This window comes from Panicum virgatum, chromosome 7N, assembly GCF_016808335.1.
Source record: "Panicum virgatum strain AP13 chromosome 7N, P.virgatum_v5, whole genome shotgun sequence".
Classification (NCBI taxonomy): Eukaryota; Viridiplantae; Streptophyta; class Magnoliopsida; order Poales; family Poaceae; genus Panicum; species Panicum virgatum.
In genome coordinates this window covers 43,500,302-43,517,973 of record NC_053151.1, presented here as the reverse complement: position 1 = coordinate 43,517,973, position 17,672 = coordinate 43,500,302, and the positions used below count along the sequence as shown (strand labels likewise).

The 17,672-nt window shown below is 50.6% G+C and overlaps 2 protein-coding genes and 1 long non-coding RNA gene across 6 annotated transcripts; 2 read left to right on the top strand and 1 right to left on the bottom strand.

The window, feature by feature from the left end:
- The first annotated feature begins 1,049 nt into the window (after positions 1-1,049).
- LOC120683116 lies at positions 1,050-4,606 on the top strand. Of its 4 annotated transcripts, XM_039965137.1 has the most exons (11): positions 1,050-1,517; positions 1,886-1,934; positions 2,202-2,321; positions 2,420-2,514; positions 2,683-2,888; positions 3,031-3,219; positions 3,297-3,506; positions 3,712-3,865; positions 3,995-4,058; positions 4,142-4,216; positions 4,320-4,606. In XM_039965137.1, exons 1-11 carry the CDS (start codon positions 1,449-1,451, stop codon positions 4,397-4,399), a joined length of 1,311 nt encoding a protein of 436 aa, XP_039821071.1. In that variant the 5' UTR covers positions 1,050-1,448; the 3' UTR covers positions 4,400-4,606. The 4 variants fall into 4 exon arrangements, 2 of the variants coding, with proteins under 2 accessions (XP_039821071.1, XP_039821072.1); XR_005678678.1 differs by having other exon boundaries at positions 2,197-2,321; positions 3,297-3,865; XR_005678679.1 differs by having other exon boundaries at positions 2,197-2,321; positions 2,683-3,219.
- A 1,141-nt stretch (positions 4,607-5,747) lies between these two features.
- On the bottom strand, positions 5,748-8,754 carry LOC120681655 (WEB family protein At5g16730, chloroplastic-like). Its single transcript, XM_039963241.1, has 3 exons — positions 8,537-8,754; positions 8,166-8,388; positions 5,748-8,081 (listed from the first exon to the last, which is right to left on the bottom strand). The coding sequence occupies exons 1-3, from the start codon at positions 8,554-8,556 to the stop codon at positions 6,021-6,023; spliced, it is 2,304 nt and encodes a 767-aa protein (XP_039819175.1). The 5' UTR covers positions 8,557-8,754; the 3' UTR covers positions 5,748-6,020.
- A 6,055-nt stretch (positions 8,755-14,809) lies between these two features.
- LOC120683775 lies at positions 14,810-16,460 on the top strand. Its single transcript, XR_005678940.1, has 3 exons — positions 14,810-14,982; positions 15,989-16,064; positions 16,157-16,460. It is a non-coding gene; the product is annotated as an uncharacterized LOC120683775 (long non-coding RNA).
- The last annotated feature ends 1,212 nt before the right edge of the window (positions 16,461-17,672 follow it).

Below are 17,672 nucleotides of genomic sequence, written 5' to 3'. Positions count from 1 at the left end.
GTCCCGACTCACCCGGCCCGCTCTCGCACTGGTTACAGTATGGGTTACGGCACCTGAGGTTAAAAAAAATCATCTCGTCTGCCTACACACCAAAGTACATGGAAATAGGTCCCGACTCATCCCGGCCCGCTCTCACATTGGTTACGGTATGTGTTACGACGCCCCGCTCTCACACTGGTTACGGTATGGATTATGGCGCCCCTGTGTAAGTGTGGGGTAGGAGTTCGGAGATTTTCTTAAACTGCGTGAGAGGTGTGTAAAGTTCGGAAGTTTTCTTAACCTGCGTGAAGATTTCTTTTTCTTACATTAATGTCCGCCTTCGCTCCTCCCGGCGGCCGACCACTATGCTCATATTTTGCATGCTCGTATTCACAAAAGTTGGCTCGCTTAAACGCTTGCAGATATGCCATGGCTAACTGTCGGCCCGTGCCGGTGCTGGCAGGGAGTCAGTGTCGCCCACGGACGCGGTCACCATAGTCAAGGCCATTCGCGGAGGCCCAGCAGAGGCCGCGGCGGTGAACATGAAGCGCGCTGCGGTGATGAGAATGCGAGGGGAGCTGGTTAGGTAACGTTTCAATCAACTCCTCTCCATTGGCTCCGGCAGAGAAGGTGGCCGCGAGCCCTCGACGCGACGGTGGCGACGGCCGGCTGCCTGCTGTGCGCGCGCGACGCGGGAAGGGGAGCGAGGGTCCGGTCCGAAAACCCCGGAGATGGTGGCGCCGCGCCGCCGAGACGTTGATTCAAGATGCAGGGAAGAGCAACGACGCGTAAGTTTCGCCTCTGCATGACGGTGTTTCCGCCGGCGAGGCGAGCAGCAGCACGACAGCGGCGTCGAACTGGGCGGCGAGGAGTCCAGCGGGCAGCGGCATCCAGTCCACGGCTGGACGGTATTTCAATTACCATCCAGGCCTTAGATCATCTGAACCGTCAAACCAAGAAGAAACGGCCGCGATTTAATATGAAGACATCGCGTACGAGAGGTTTCTGGGCCAACCCGAGGCCCAATTGCCGGACTCCGTTTTTTAGGGCCATCAGCCCAGTATTTCAGCACGGCAGCGAGCCCGTGCCAAGCTGCTCCGCTCATCGCCCTTTCGACATCTCTGTGCAGTCGAGGACATCGTTGCGTACGCGCCGGCGCCCGCGCCATCGCCCTCGCCGCGCCCGCGTCCTCCAGCGCCGCCGCCGTCTTCTGGTCGCCGCGCCCGGCAGCCGTGCTTCCCTGCAGCTCCGGGCCCATCGTCGCTGCCACCTTCATCCACCAGCGCCGCCGCCGCCCACGTAACATCCCATCCGGAGCGCATGCCTGGTCCGTCGACTGCCCTTGCAGACGAGCGACGGCAACGACTGTAGCTTCCTGACACCATTCAGGGTCCGCCACGGCCCGTCTCCGCCGCTGCGGCGAGCAGCCAGCGACGCCACACGCCGCGGAGCGCAAGCGGAGCACGCACATGCTGCTGGGCTTCCTCCGCCGCACCGCCGCGGCCGCATCGTCCTCGCCGGCGGCGGGCCTCCGACAGGTGCCTCCGATTTTCTATTCCTCTGAGTGTGTGGTGGTGTTTGCGATTCATGCCGCTCGTTCCGCGACGCAACTAATTTGGTTGGTTTCGGAAGTGATTTGGGCGTATAGAAACCCTACAATCCTGATGCATAGAGCTCTGATGTTTTAAATGACGATTCAAGGGAAGGTGTTGTCAGTAGACGACTCGAATAGATGGGCTGTACTTCCGCGTGGCGTGGTTACAAGTATTGGTTAATGGTGGAATTTAATGAGGATTTTGTGTAAATGCCTCTGCTAATAGTTAGGACTGTCTGCTAGTTGTGATTGTAGAAAATAGCAATGTTTTATGTAAAGCCTGACTAAACTTTTGATTTCTGGATTTTGCAGTTTCAGACTGCATACCATAGAAGCAACGAGAGGCTATCACCTGCCCGAGGTAAGTGTGGCCAATGGCCATACTCTCCCCTTATTAGTTGCTAGAGGGCTCTTGATCTAATATCTCTGTTAAGCCTATGAGCTTCTCATATCCAATTGGTTCTTGTCCCAAAAGGCAGGCTATGGCGTGCCACACCAAACTGTGTTTGGGCGATTGTCTATGTCACTTAGTGCTTATTATGTCAAGCTTGATACTGTATTTTATTTCATTTGATCAGCATTACAAATGTCAGCAAATTTCTCACCTACTATTTGTTGCACAGAGAAGACCAAGAAGTTTCATACGGTCTTAATTTGGCCATTGCTGGAAGAGGTGTCATTGTGAAAGATAAGGTCTTCCATAACTTGGAGACATCCAAACTTCAGAAAGCTGGTGCTACTTACCTAGGTATATGCAAATTTTTTCTATCCTGTTGTGATGAGTACGTACCATTGATATGATACTAATTGTGCAACTCTGTGCCTTCCTGCATCTGGAGCATGCAGACAAACAGTCTGGTATTCCACTTCATGTTAGAGGAGATGTCACTGGCAGGGTCCCTGATGTTTCAAAAGCTCAATTTGCAAAGCTTCTGAAACTGGTAGGTTCTAAACTTCGGTTCAACCCTAAATGGGATGTTCAATGATGATTCTCGTGATTGGAGCTGAAACAATTGTAGCCTTTATTAAGCATCCTAAATTTTCAGCTAATTCTTCTTAATTTAGTCAGAGCATCTCCCTGTGTTATGACAGACTGCTTGCTTATATAGGTCACATTTCACCTTTCATCCATCTCATGTCTATATGTTCAAGATGGTGCCATTTCTTCTTCCGGAGAATGTGATGCAAAGGTCCGAATCATTAGTGATAACCCCTCTGCTATTATGTTACTGTCAAATATCCTTTGGAAAATACCAGATCGTGCAATTTCCCATGACACATCCCCTTTGACTATATATGCTACCAGTTCCATAAGGTATATTTTCTTTTTCGTTCTTTCATAAATGATTTTATCTTGTCTCTTCATTCAAGTTATATGTTTATTAACAAAAATGAAAGCATGTTGTGGCTACAAAGGAAGGCTAAATAATACCTTTATTTATGAATGTATGAAACAGTAATAACATCAAGACTATTCTTGGTTCTGGAACACAATATGCTAATGGCTTTGCAGCAGCGGACATTGAACGTGCATCTCTAATCCTATGTGGTAAAGCATTTGCTGATTCAGCTATTGTGAAAGATGCCCTTACTGCTGTGACAGCCCCGATATTATCTGCAAGAGGCGGCCTTCCTGTTCCAGGCTGGTAAAGTTTGCTTATTATTCTTTCTTTGTACTCTTTCAAGCACTTTCTTATTTTTTCTTCCATGTTGTGTGTTTCAGGCTTCTGTGCTTTGGTGGTTCTATTGTATTATTGTTTGCTCCAGTGGAGATAATCTTGTCCTGCTCAGAAATTCAGGATGCTCTATTGTCTATTGACTGTGGTGCAGTCATCTCTTCTAAAGGGTCTACTATGCTTTTCCCTACCAAGGCAAAGAGGGAGCCAAAATTGTTTACCAAACCAACTACAGTAATTATTGTATCATCAGATAGGTAATGAAGAGCCTGTTCTTTAATAACATGATTTCTCTTGTTTAAAACAAACCATCTATGGAGTGCTGTAACAGATCTTTTGCTAAACAGCAACATCAGCATACACTTGTCTGACAGTTAAAAAAGAAATAAACTAGTAGCTGCGACGATGAGGAATGAATCTCCAAGTTTGCTAACAATGTGTTGCTGTCTTCTGTACTTCCAGCACTGGTGCCATACCATCAGTATCAAAGCTCTCTCCTGGCCAGGCTGCTTACCATTTCTTGGTTGGGTACCATGATGGTAAATTCATCCCGGCTTACAGCAGGGGGCCCTCTCCTGCTGACCCACTTGCACTTGCAAGTTCCTTATTCACACATGTAGGTGACTTAATTACATTGCTTTTCACTCTGGTTATTTAGTAACTAATCACCAGTGTTAGCTCACTACCTTCTGCCCAGTATTGTTTTTTCTGGTATTGGTGTCAGATTGATGTGCTACCTTTGCAGTTGAAAGAAGATGATACACCAACATATCTGATCAATGCTAAGCACTCTGGAAAGTTCTTTGATGGTATTATAACATGAGCTTCCTTTCATGTATTATTCAGTTTGCTTTTCTGGATGGACACTAAGATTACAAGCATTGTCAAACAGGCAAGGGGTTTATGAAACTGTTAGAGCTGGCACTATCTCAGAATCTGCCTGACATCAAAACTGAAGACTTTAGAGGTAAAAAGTTCATGGTGCCTACATTTAGTAGATATCCTGTTAAGCCGTATCCCTATGGTTTACTCCAGCTTTAACAAAAAAAAAATACATGTTTTGATTGCAGTTGGCGAACTTAAGGGGAAGTACAGGAGCTTTCTATCCAGGAAATTTGGGAAATGTTTACCCGAGGAATTTTCTTTCTAGGATATGTACTCTGATGCTGTAGTGTACATTTATCTTTTACTAGCACAGATTTACATTTTAACTAGAATATATGTCCTATTCGGCCTCAATTAAAAAAGGTTACATTATTAGCTTAAGTTTCCTCTCTCTTGGCGCTTGGATACTGTAATGGACCATGATTTGGCTTGGGCTGCATATTCATTTCAGTCAAAATTTTGTTAAGCAGCAGAATGTAGAAAAGTTTCAGCACACATATGTCTGAGCTTTCAGACTGCAGCATTCTGTGGAATCGATTCGGTCACCTTCGCAGTAGGCCAGTAGGGTGATGCATATTTTTGCACTACATGTTATAAATCAGTCATGCTGCACTGTTACTATTTCCACTTTACAAGACACTGTCACTTCGGTCCCATTACTGATTTACTTCTGCTGGAGCAATCAGAGTGCAGTAGTGACACATTGGGGGATAGAATAAAAGGCGTCAACCGGCAGCATTGAAATTGAAGCCTACCGTTCAGTTCATGAGGGAGGCGTCAGGCTTCACATGGTTTCACTGAGAACCGGTGCGGTGGTCCTCCTATACCATGCATCTCCGTGTGTAGCTCATCTGCATCCACAAGACAAGAGAAAAGGCAAAGCAGGTTATGCCTGCAGGTAGGGACTTGCACAACTGTTACCGATATCCAATCGCATCTGAAACTCGCAGATTTGGCATGCATTACCAAACGTTTCAACCTATTCGGCGGTGGACATGGTAACAACTGATGACTATTGAGCACCTGATCTTTTGTGTTGCGGATAGGCTCATTTATTCAGGTACATTACTTTGCACAACCGTCTAGCTTCTTCTCCTATACATCCTTGAGAGTCAACTGAATAATTTGGAAATAATATGTCCCCGTACAATGTAGCCTCTTATATTGACTTTATAGTTAGGGCCTTGTTTAGATGCAAAAGTTTTGGGTGTAAAGTACTGTAGCACTTTCGTTTGTATTTGGTAATTATTGTCCCGCTATGGGTTAACTGGACTCAAAAGATTCGTCTCGCAAATTATAGTCAAACTGTGTAATTAGTTATTTTATTTAGCTATATTTAATACTTCATGCATGCGTTCAAAGATTTAATGTGATGGGAAATCTTGTAAAGTTTTGAAATTTTGAGTGCATCTAAACAAGGCCTAGAATAGGGCGGCAAATGCCAAAGGAAAAAAAGAAAGGAGCTGGAGCAAACCCATTATTGAGGAGCAACAGCCTCATCAAGAACCCAACTGGCTATCACATGCTTAACAGGCCTTTTCCATCCAATAATTCATCATGACCCGTAACTATCATCATTCTGTAATGTCAGCTCAGGAACATGGTGGTCATCATTTTCATAAAGCATTCTTTTGGTACTATAACTGATTTGAAAAATCTCTGCCATAGACAGCAACATTAACAGAGCATATATGAACAATTACAAGAGCTAGAATACGAATGATCATCAATAATACAAAATGTAAGACATGAACTCAGGGGTTGTAAATACAAACGACATTCTGTATCCTTTGAACCATCATTTGCTTTACCATAACATGGTGGGAGATAGAAACTAGATGGCTAGTCAAAGCATGGAACAAAGAATATCATGAGATGGTTTTATGCTAATTTTCGCTTTTCTTCTTCAGCAAACCACCAAACCTCTTCAGCAAAGGCTTCTTCTTTTGCTGCTGTTGCTGCTTGGTTGGTGATGTGCTGCCACTGTTCTCCTTAATCGAGTGCAGCCCGTTGCTGTCAAGAGCTGCATCTCCTTTGTTTGAGTCCAAATCAACTTGTGAGTCGCCGTCATTCTCCTTCTCCTTAGACGAGTCATAGTCAGTGTACTTGCTGTTTTCCCACATTTTCGCAACTACTACTACAGGTTCGTCGTCCTCTTCACTGCCCCCCTTCTCATTATCTTCTTCCTTGGTGCTACCATTTATCGTGCCATCTTTTGCATTAGCAAGCTGGGAAGAGAGCTCCTTGATCTTCTCAGACGAAGCTGATTCCTTTGCCTGCAAATCATCATTCTCCTGTTTTATGTTCTGCAGCTCATTCTCTTTGTCTAATAGCTTCTCCTTCCATTGGATAGTTTCAGCCTTGGCTTCCTCTTTGATTCTTTTAGCTTCCATTAGCTGAGCTTCAAGGTGCTGCATCTTCTCCTGCAACTCAGCATTTTCATTTTCCTTATCCTTAACCACCTCCATGGTCCTGTCCATCTGAACCCTGATAGCTACTATTTCTTCTTCTGCGTTCTTAATAGAATTGACAAAACTTAGCTCTTTGGACTGCCATTCCTCGTGCGCGTTCTTAGCTTCTGCTTCTAGTCTTTCAACTGACTTCGTAAGGCAAACCTTCTCATAGTTTGCTTCATCAAGCATTACCTCATAATTCTCCTTTGTATTCTTCAGACTCATGTTAAGTTCCTCTACTTGTGCATGAGCACGCTCAATCTCATCTTGTTTGAGAAGGTACTTCTCCTGTGCTTCTCTAGATTCAACTGACATTTCCTGTAGGGCCGAGGCTAGACCTTCCATTGCTTTCTTAACCTTCTCAACTTCATCTTTGCTAGCTTCAAGCTCCTCGGCCAGTTGGTTCTTCCGTTCAGTCAGGGTCTCTATTTCTGAACTAGCATTTTTATCACTGTTCAGAGCATCCATTTGCTCTTCTTCCGTTGCACGGAGCTTCAACCTTAGTGCTTCGACCTGTGCCCATAAATCAGCTGCCTCTTTCTCTGCAGCAGCTAGCCTTTTGCCCGAATCATCAATACCCCCCTTCTGTCTAGTAACCTCATCCTCCAGGAACCTGACCTTGTCCTGAAGAGCCGCAACTTTGGATTCTTTATCACGGAGCAAACTACTTGTTGCATCCAGTTCTTCCATCGCTGAATTCAATGACTCACCCTTCAAAATGTTAGACTGATCGGCTTCTTCCAATCTGACCTCAAGAAGCTGTGCCTTCTTCTGCCATTGATCAGCTAATTCGCCTGACTTTGAGCCTGCCTTCTTAGCATCAGCAATATCAATCTTAAGTTGTTCAGCCACACGCTCCAATTCAACCGCTTTCTCTTGAGCAGCCTTTGCTTTCTCGAGCTCAAGCTTTAATGCAGAGTTCTCTGTTTCAAGCTTCTGAATCCTCTCAGCAGTCTTCTTTGCCTTGCCATCCAGCTTGGAATCAACCAGCTCTTTGAGATGCTTAACCTCTGCAGTGCGGAGCTCAACTTCCTCAGCCTTCGCCTCAGAGGCCCTAATGGCGTCATCTACCTGGCTGAGTGCTTCGTTCTTGGCATCGATTGCATCAGCCAGCTCATACCTAGCCTTCTCAAGTTGCTCTACCGTCGATCGCAGCGCGGCAGCATCAGCCTCCTGCTGGCTCTGCATGCTCTCCAGCTTCCTCTGCACAGACTCGATGCTCATCTGCTCTGACTGGCTAGCAGGGAATTTCTCAGCCTCCGCGGCCTTCCTCTGCGCGTCCAGAGCCTCGTGCAGCTTGGCATTGGCCTCATCAGCCACCTTCTTGGCACGCTCCAGCTCCTCGAGAACTTCCCCCTTCTCCTTCTCCTTCTCCACCAACTGCTTCTTGGCCTTCACGAGCTCCTCCTGAACCGCGGCAAGCTGCCCCTGCAGCTCCAGAGGAGGCTTCACGGCCTGCTGCTCCTGCGCCGGCTTCGCGGGCTTCCCTTGCTTCTGCAACCATCAAAACAAGTCAGAATTCCGCGAAAGCAAACAGATTTGCGCACCCACAGCGGCAGTAATGGCGAGGCGCCGTACCTCTGGAGGCGTGGCGAGCCGGGAGGCGGCCTTGGGCGTGGGCGCCTTGCGCTCGGCCGACCCGGGGGACTTGTCAGCCGCTCTCGGCGTGCCATGGGCGGCGCTCGCCTTGGGCACGGCCGGCTTGCGGGGCTTGCTGTCCTTGGGGGTCGGCGGCGTGCCGGCGCCGCCCTTCTTCTCCTTCTCCGGCTTGCCGTTGCTCTTCGCCTCGGCCGAGCCAGATCTGCACTCCGGGAAACCAAACCGCAATCAGACGACGGAAAACAACCGCCTGTACCCGCCGAGGCGCCGCGAAGATCCGCCTCACCGAGGCCTCGCGGTGATCAGCAACCGGAACCGCATCACGGAAGGAGAAGGATGGGGGCACTCACTTGGTCTTGGAGCCCTGCATTGCTGCGCCGCTGCCGCTGCTGCTCCGTCTCCTCCTGCCGCTTGGTACGTCACTCTCCAACGGACGGGGGGGGGGGGGGGGGGGAGAGGCGCTAGGAATGCGAGAAATTGAGAGGGGGGGGGGGGGGGGGGGAGTGGTGGGTGAGTGGTTGCGGCCGCTCCGGCACTAGTTGAAGAAGATGGACGGAGTGGGAGGGTCGCGGCGCGGGGCTACAAGACACCGGCGCCGATCAGTATCCCTGTGGGTTGCTGTTGCCGCAGGGGTCTTCACATTTTCCTCGCAGGATTTTTAAGAGAGACAGAGGCAGGCGAAGTGGCCGGATCACCGGACAGGCACGCACGGCCGGCCATGCATGCTGGGTGGTGGTCAGGGAGACGGACGGGCCGGGTGAGTTGGAATGCGTTAATCTTTGTTACGTTGCAGCGGCCTTGCAGCTGTGGTATCACGTCACTCTCGCTCGTTTTATCCTGTGAAAGCAGACGAAATCCTTGTCCATGTGTTTTGTTTTTCTTTCGTTGTCGTGGTGGTTTTGCGTATTGAAGCAGCATGGTCCTTGCAAGACTGCCTGTTGCTTTCGAAAAAAAATTAAAGGAAATTCTTGCATGTTTTATGTTTATACTCCAAGTGATTAGTACTAGTTGGTTGTTCTTATTTGTGATCATAATCGATGTAATAATTGGACTGTGTATGTCTCTAGTAGAGGCCGGATATTTTATCCTTTATCTAAAAAAAGTGATTAGTACTAGTACTCTTGATTTGCTGGTGGCCGCTGTATTAAACCGTTCGGCGCTGCGCATCGGATTCTGGATATGATCGGTGAGGCTTTCCAGGTCGGCGTGTCGTCTTGCTCGTCAGCCTTCCTGGAGAGTCGTGGCCGGCCCACGGAACGAGCCCGACACCCATGATTAGCAGGAGTAATTTACCGGTTGGTCCTGGGAACGAGCAGTCACCGCCCTCGCTCACCGCGTACGATGATTCCTCAAATGGCGAGTGCTCCAACAGCATAATTCTAGTAGTACGAGCAAATTCACCAAGGAATATGGCCACGGTGTGGACTGCGCACGGCAGGGCGGCGGCTATAGCCGGCCGGCTACCGTAGTAGGCGCGGGGTCCTGCTCCCACAGGTGGTCAAAAAGTGGCGTGTCAGGCTAGCACATCGGTTCTCTTTTAACCAAACATCTAAAAAATTACACAAAAATAGGAATGTGCCGGAGAGCTCAGAAAATTTGTGCATATCTCAAGAACTAGAGCTCGAGGTACCAATGAGCATAGCAAAGCGCTTGGTGTTAGTTAAGCAGTTTAGGTTGCATGAAGAGTTTTATAGAAGTTCCATGCATATTAAATAAATTGACACATCATCTAATTTGGTAATGTAGCAGAAAATTTAATGCAGGGGAGCGAAGGAACCAATTTCATCTGGATGAAACCAGCTTGACACAAATACCACTCTGCATGAGTCATGAAGTTAAATATCATATGAAGTCTATAAAATAATAATGCCAAACTATGCATTGAAGGATAATTTGAGATAATATGTTATTTCTTTTTTTTCTGATGTGGCAATCTTGTAAACGTCGATATGAAATCCTCCATGGCGATTATCCTTACGTAAGAGGATTTGCCATGCCTCTTGCCGGGTTCATGCGAAACTCCGAGGAGTCCCTCGTTTAGGAGTTTTTTCTTATTATTTTGCGGCCAAACATGTGCTCTAGAGGATGTAAACATGTAGTGATGTTGTGGGGACACTCAGATTGGGCAGCAGCTCAGTGCAATTATTCTTTCCACCAGTTACAGTTTGCACGAAAGAGCCCGGAGAACATCGGGGTAAGAGGGACAAAACCATTCTCAATCTAGTGTCCTTAAGAAAATTAGTCACACTAACGTTTTAAAAGAAAGAAAAGAAAATCACCCACACCCAGCGTCCCAGCGTGTACACTGCCAGATCAGACGGACAGGAGGAACAGCTACAGCCATCATATCGGAACATCATCGAGCCCCAACCGAAACACCTCCATATATAAACTCGGCACTCTGTCCAGCTCAGAACCCGCAGATCCGGCAGCGATTTCATTTAGGTCCAGCTGGTTATGCTCCCGTCGTCCCATGGCGCTAACCACTCGGCATGGCCAAAACCTCGAGTCCCTGACGCCGAACCTCCACCAAGAAAGGAAACTGGTCGCCGTCGTCGTCCACCTCCGTTCCAGCTAGCTAGAGAGAGCTAGCCGTGGTTCCTGCTCCTGCCTCTTGCGCATACTAGTTGAATACCCCGCGCGTTGCTGCGGAATTTGTGGACAAAAATGTTGAAGTTGAGTGTATTGAAAAGATGGAGATATGAAGTTGTAGTCAATTTTAGCATTGAAGATATATGGCATGGTTGTATATAAGATATGCTTAAATACTAAAATTGAAGTGCATATAAAAAATTCAAGTTGATGAAACTGATAAAAAGAGGAATCGTAATTGGTATGGTAAGATTGCTTTAATTTTATTCTAGGAGAAAATGGAAAAAGTCTGCATCATTTTGTGAAGTGATTCGACTTTGTATCGACTTTCTACGGCCCTGCTCCGCCCAGGCGGCGTCGCCCTGCGGTCGCGATCGCCTCCTCTTCGAGCATCGACGGACGAGCTCCGCCCTCATTCACTCGCACGCGCCCTTTGCTCCACCCCAGTTGCGGCCCTGCTCCGCCCAGGCGGCGTCGCCCCGCGGCCGCAGCCCCGCTTGTTGGAGCTCCCGATTGCCGCCGCGAACGGCGAACAGAGCTCCGGGGGGGGGGGGGGGGGTCGACGGTGAACTCACACCTCCGGCGATCCCCGGCCAGGAACTTATGCGCAGCCTACGCACCACCTCTCCCTCTAACTCACCGACCCGCTAGCTTCGCGAATTGGCACACGGACGCGACGAATTTCGGCCGGCGAGAGGTGGAAGATGAACAGTAGGCACGGGAGGATTTCGCGCTCAAATGCTCGACGCCGAACGCCGTTTTGCAATTCCTCGCGGTAGCTTGATCACGGGGTTGCAAGGAGGCTATATAGCCGGGCGGACGCGCCCCACGACCACGCGCTGCCCTATCTCGCCGCCACGACCTCCTCTGCTCCGCCGCAACGCGCTCCTACGTGCTCGACGTGCTCCGGAGATACTGCGGTCAATGCGGGCGCTCTAACGACCCCAACGGCCTCCCTTCTGCTCGCTCGGACGAGCTCGATCACCCCCGATCTTGATTCCACTCACGCCACGACGATCGCCGAACACGATCGTGTTCCGCTTGTCCCGGTGCGCACACACGGCCGGACCCGAGCTCACACCCACGCGCACACACGCGCACACATGCACCCCCCAGCCGCGAACACGATCGCGCTGGGTTTATTTCCAACAATCACCCCCTAAACCCAGCGCCACCGACGCCGGTCTTCACATGAGAGCTGCTTCGGTCGACTCCTCGCCGACATCCGCCGTGGCCGCCATGACGACCTCCTTCTTCGGTTTGTGGCAGTCGCGTGCGAAGTGGCCACGGACACTGCAGTTGAAGCATTTTCCAATGCCGGACTTCGCCTTGCGCCGCACCCGCCATTCCTCCTCCGTGAGCAGAAGCTGCCCGCCGTCGCCTTGGCTGCCAGACGCCACCTGTCCGCCTGCGAGCGGAGCGCGCCACCGCGAACGCTCATCGAACGCCTTCAGGCGCCCAAGCGCCTCCTCGAACGGCATGGTGGCCACATCACAAAACTATTCGATGCCCGCCACCGCCGGGTACAACCAGTCAGGCACGGTGTCGAGCAGCTTCTTCACCATGGCGGCGTCGTCGAGCGTGGACCCGAGGCTAGCGAACCTCGCGGCCATGCCGCTGATCTTCTCAGCGTGCTCGTCCAACGCGTCGCCGTCCGCCATGAGCAGCTGGTCGAATTCCCCCTTGAGCGTGGCGAGGCGCGCCGTCCGCACCCGGTTCGCGCCGACGAACCGAGTCTTCAACGCCTCCCACACCTCATGCGCCGTTGGCTTGCACGAAACCTGCATCAGAATGTCCTCCCGCAGGGCCTGAAGAAGATGTGCGCGCGCCGTCTTGCCACGCCGCACGTCCACCTCGGCGCCGCTCGACGAAGACACGACCTCCCAGAGGCCTTGCGCGTCGAGGATAGCCTCCACCTTGATCGCCCACGCCGTGTAATTGGTCTTGGTGAGCATCGGCCAATTCGGCGCTCCGCCGAACTCACGAACAACGCGCACAATCTCCCCCTTCCCGCTGCTCTCGGCGTCTTCACCGCCCTTGCCGCCGAACGGCTTCTTCGGAGAGCCTGGAGGAGTCTTCTCATCGCCGCTCGCCATGGTCGTCGCCGTCGCACTCCGCCGCGGGACCACGCGCTTCTTGTTCGCCGGCTGTCGAGGTGGGCTCACCGATCCGCTGTAGAACATGCACCAGCGCACCGCCCTAGCCTCGCCCTAGCCTAGCTCTGATGCCACTTGTTGGAGCTCCCGATCGCCGCCGCGAACAGCGAACAGAGCTCCGCCGGGGGGGGGTCGATGGTGAACTCACACCTCCGGCGATCCCCGGCCAGGAACTTGATGCACAGCCTACGCACCACCTCTCCCTCTAACTCACCGACCCGCTAGCTTCGCGAATTGGCACACGGACGCGACGAATTTCGGCCGGCGAGAGGTGGAAGATGAACAGTAGACACGAGAGGATTTCGCGCTCAAACGCTCGACGCCGAACGCCGTTTTCCAATTCCTCGCGGTAGCTTGATCACGGGGTTACAAAGGAGGCTATATAGCCGGGCGGACCTCCTCTGCTCCGCCGCGACGCGCTCCTACGCGCTCGACGTGCTCCGGAGATACCGCGGTCAATGCAGGCGCTCTAACGACCCCCAACGGCCTCCCTTCTGCTCGCTCGGACGAGCTCGATCACCCCCGATCTTGACTCCACTCACGCCACGACGATCGCCGCACACGATCGTGTTTCGCTCGTCCCGGTGCGCACACACGGCCGGACCCGAGCTCACACCCGCGCGCACACACGCACCCCCCAACCGCGAACACGATCGCGCTGGGTTTATTTCCAACACCGCTCTGCCCTGGCAACGTCGCTCTCCGGCGGTGGCATGCGGGCGAACTCCGCCTCGCCAGGGCCGACCGCCTGCCGCGCCATGCTCGGCGCCGCCGCCAAGGCGCGTGGACCACTGAGCATCGGTGGTGGCAGCTCCGTGCGGCCTCGCGCCAGCGACGATGCACCCGCCTTGCCATACGCGAGCAGCAGCGGCGGTGGAAGCCCTGCGCGGCGTCGCCCGCCCGGCCGCATGCCTCGCCGCTCCGCCGTGTGTGCCTCCTCTCCCGACTCCCGACGCTAGCCCCGCTCGGCCTTGTGCCTCCTCCACCGCCGGCGAGCCTCCGCTAGGTTGTTGCAGCATGCCGTCAGACCGATATGAGCTGCAACGTAGCCACTGCTCACGCGTGCTAGCCGTCGCCGGCTGTGCCCTCCACCTGCACATCGTGGCCCGACGTCCACAACCACGTCCCCGGACCCTGGCAGGTTTTGACGCCTTCGTCCGCTTCGTCTCATCCGCCGAGATCGTGGGGCCCGCTTAGCATTGGGAGGCGTGCTAGCAGCTCTCGCTAGCAGTAGCGGCATCCTACAGCCCATCTTTTCTTGAAGATGCTGCTAGCCATCCGAGATGTTTTGTTTGATGAGACATGGAACACTAATGAGCTCCTCAATGAATTGGCTGACAGGATGCATACCAAATTCCAGAAATATTGGACAAATCCTAATATTGCTCTTCTTATAGCTGCTGTGCTAGATCCTTGTATGAAAACTGACTTCATCAAGTTCTACTTCCACACAATTGGTGAACATGTTGATCTGAAAATGAGAGAATTAAAGCGGTACTTGAAGAAGTATTACCAAGAATATGAAAAAATTGTGAGGATCAACAATTTACCTGTGGTCAATGTATCTGATGAGCAGGCCATGAGCGAGTCTGTTGAGTCTGGTACTAGTTCCTTAGGTCTGGTATGTGGTAAAAGACGCGTGGAATTTGCATTTGCCCAATTTGCATCACAAAATTCAGATGCTCGTTCAGAACGATCAGAATTGGATATTTATTTGGAGGACCCAAGGATCCTTGTGAGGTCAGATGAGAACTTCAATGTTCTAGCATGGTGGAAAAAGAATTCAGATGCATATCCAGTCTTGTCTTTGATGGCTAGAGATTTCCTCGCTATCCCTGTGAGCACAGTGTCCTCAGAGTCTGCATTTAGTCATTTAGTGCTGCTGGAAGAATCCTTGGTAAAGATAGGACTTCACTCTCCCCTGAAACTCTTGAAGCCCTAATTTGTACTAAAGATTGGTTGATTGGGTTCAATGATGAAGAGGAAGGCGAACAAATGAGTGGAAAAAGGATGTTCGGTTCAGATGATGATGAAGATGATGAGTGAAGGTAAATGGGCTTTACAATTGTAATCAATTAACATTTCACTGTCTTAATTCTAATGCAAATTCTTGCTTGGTATGCTTAACTTTGGATTTATGTCATCATTTACATTTGCAAAGTTCTTATTCTGAATTCAGAACAGGAGAAACTTTTATTACAGATTGAGAATTTAAGAAAGAACAGAGTTAAGTAGATGCTTATGACCATATTTTTTTTCAACTATGAGATCAAAAGATTTCAAGTTGTTTGGTGCAAAAGCTTACTGTTGGTTGAATTTTTGAAAAGAAAATCAGGGTTAAAAGGTATTTTCCAGGCATCAAGTTGATAGTTGTTTCTTTCTTGTAAGGAATAAGTTGGTCATGTCAAGTAGGCCGGTTTTGGTTACCTGTGAGCTACAAATTGCATCCACAGAAAAATACTGCACATATTTAGGTAACATAGCAATACAACATTATCCAACCTTATCAGTTATCTGAAATGGTTTTATTCGGGTAAGATAAAACATTATCAGTTATCTGTGACTGCTCATGTAGCCAAACTTTGAGCCTATTGGTTTGTACAACTTAATGGAGCAGCATGCATTAGTTGGCAGTGGAATATAACTTTGGTGCTTTGGCAGCTATCTATGCTTCATTGTGGCCTGTTTGTCTAATAAGATAACAGGTTGCAGGTTGAAAGTAATGTTATTCGTTGCCTCTTACCCAATCTCCTAGTGCAGCACACATACTAGTTTAGTTTTTTCACTTAATTAATGCAAGTTAAATATTTCAGCACACATACTAGTTTCCATTGGTAACATAAGGTACTGAAAAGCTAGCAGACTATAGCTAGTCTGAATTAGAATGGTAACAAGATCTGAACTCTGCATTTTAAACTCTGGACATTGTTAGCAGGCTACAAGTGTGCTAGCTATATCCATCATTGTCATCCATCAGCTAGATTATGGTTTCTCTCTGATGTATCACATTTTAAGCATTTTATATTATGCTAAATTGCTAAGTGCTAACTGCAGGTTACTTGGTCGTGTGAGGGCATTTGATCGGCATTGCAACATGGTTCTTGAGAATGTTAGGGAGATGTGGACTGAGGTATATCAATATATGGCATGTTATCTGAGCTGCTGTATCAGTTCCGTCTCTTGTGTTTATTTGTTCATTAACATCTGTTGCTCCTGTTACAGATACCAAAGACTGGTAAAGGCAAGAAGAAGGCTCTTCCGGTGAACAAAGACAGGTTCATAAACAAGATGTTCCTCCGTGGGGATTCAGTCATCATTGTTCTCAGGGACCTGAAATGAGTTGGACAACTTTGCTTTGTTCGCTGTCTAGTCTGTATGCCAAACACTCCAAACATGGGTGTATAAGAGACGATTCTTGGTGGACTGTTTTAGTTGGATGCTGTGATGCACCTCTTGTGTTCAGTGGTACTTTTTATTTGGCTCGATCATCAGTATATCAAATTTAGAACTCTACTGTTCCATTTTTCGATTCCCTGTGTCAAATGGTAGCAGGGTTTGAGAATTGGCAGCTCACGGGCTACTTGGTCATCATGGGGTTTAATAATGGCAGCCTGCGGGCTGTGCTCCTTTAGTGAAAATGGATTGGCCCATGAGCATATACAGGATCAGGGCTGGGCTAGGATGATATTACTTAAAGGATGGGATTGGATAGAATAAAACTTATTATTTGAAGGACTGGATAAGGATCGGGCCAACTATTTAATTAAATAGGGCTGGATTGGGGTTTGGACAGGATCACGACCCATTCCCAGGGCTAGTCCCAGGCGCCGGCCAGCTTGGCCGCGTTGACGTCGCCGCACCGCGACTCGCAGAGGCGCACCCACTGCTGGTCTGGCGTGAGCAGCCACAGGGACAGCTTATCGTCGGTGGCGGTCGCCACGCACAGGCGGCCGGAGACCTCCATGAGCTTCGACCTGGCGTGCCGTCGCCGTTTCCCCGGCAAGCGCTCGCCGGGCAGGTCGACGGTCGCGACGGTCTCGTCGTCGACGTCGAACACGAGCACCCTGGAGTAGTCGGCGAGGAGGTAGACCTTCCCGTCGAGGTAAACTGATTTGCTGCTGATCTTGGCGTCGAGCTCCGGCAGCACCGACCGCAGCTGCCGGTCGTCGGGGGCTGGATGGGCCGCCGGCGCCGAGAGTGTAGACCAGTAGCTCCTTGGCACGGTACATCGCACGACGCGACTTGCGATCGTTGGTGTCAAGGCACTCCTCCTCCCGCGCCACGAGCACCATGTGGAGCCTTCTCGATGGGCCGTACCCGAACCCTGAGACGCGGTAACGGTTAGGCTCGGGGAGATCAGGCAGCTCCATGCGCACCGCCTCCTCGCTGCCGGCGATGGCCGGATTGAAGAGGACGATGGAAGCGCCGCAGCCGTCAAACCTCTCGGGAGCCAGGAGGATGACGCCGTTGCATGTGCCGACGTACTTGTGGTGCAGGTGCACGCGGTTAACCAGGGAGTATACCTCAATTCGTCGTTGTCGCCGCCGGGACGTCCGCCGGCCAGGTGGAAGTCGAAGAACATGTAGCCAGCGGCGGCAGGCACGTGATCCAGGGGCGCCGGCGCCGGCGCCGGACGCCTCTGCTTGCTCGTCGGGTCCGACGCGCCGACGGTCGCCATGTAGGCGATGCTGGGGCTGGGCAGCGGCGGGCCGAGGCGGCGGTGGTGGAGCCAGAAGTC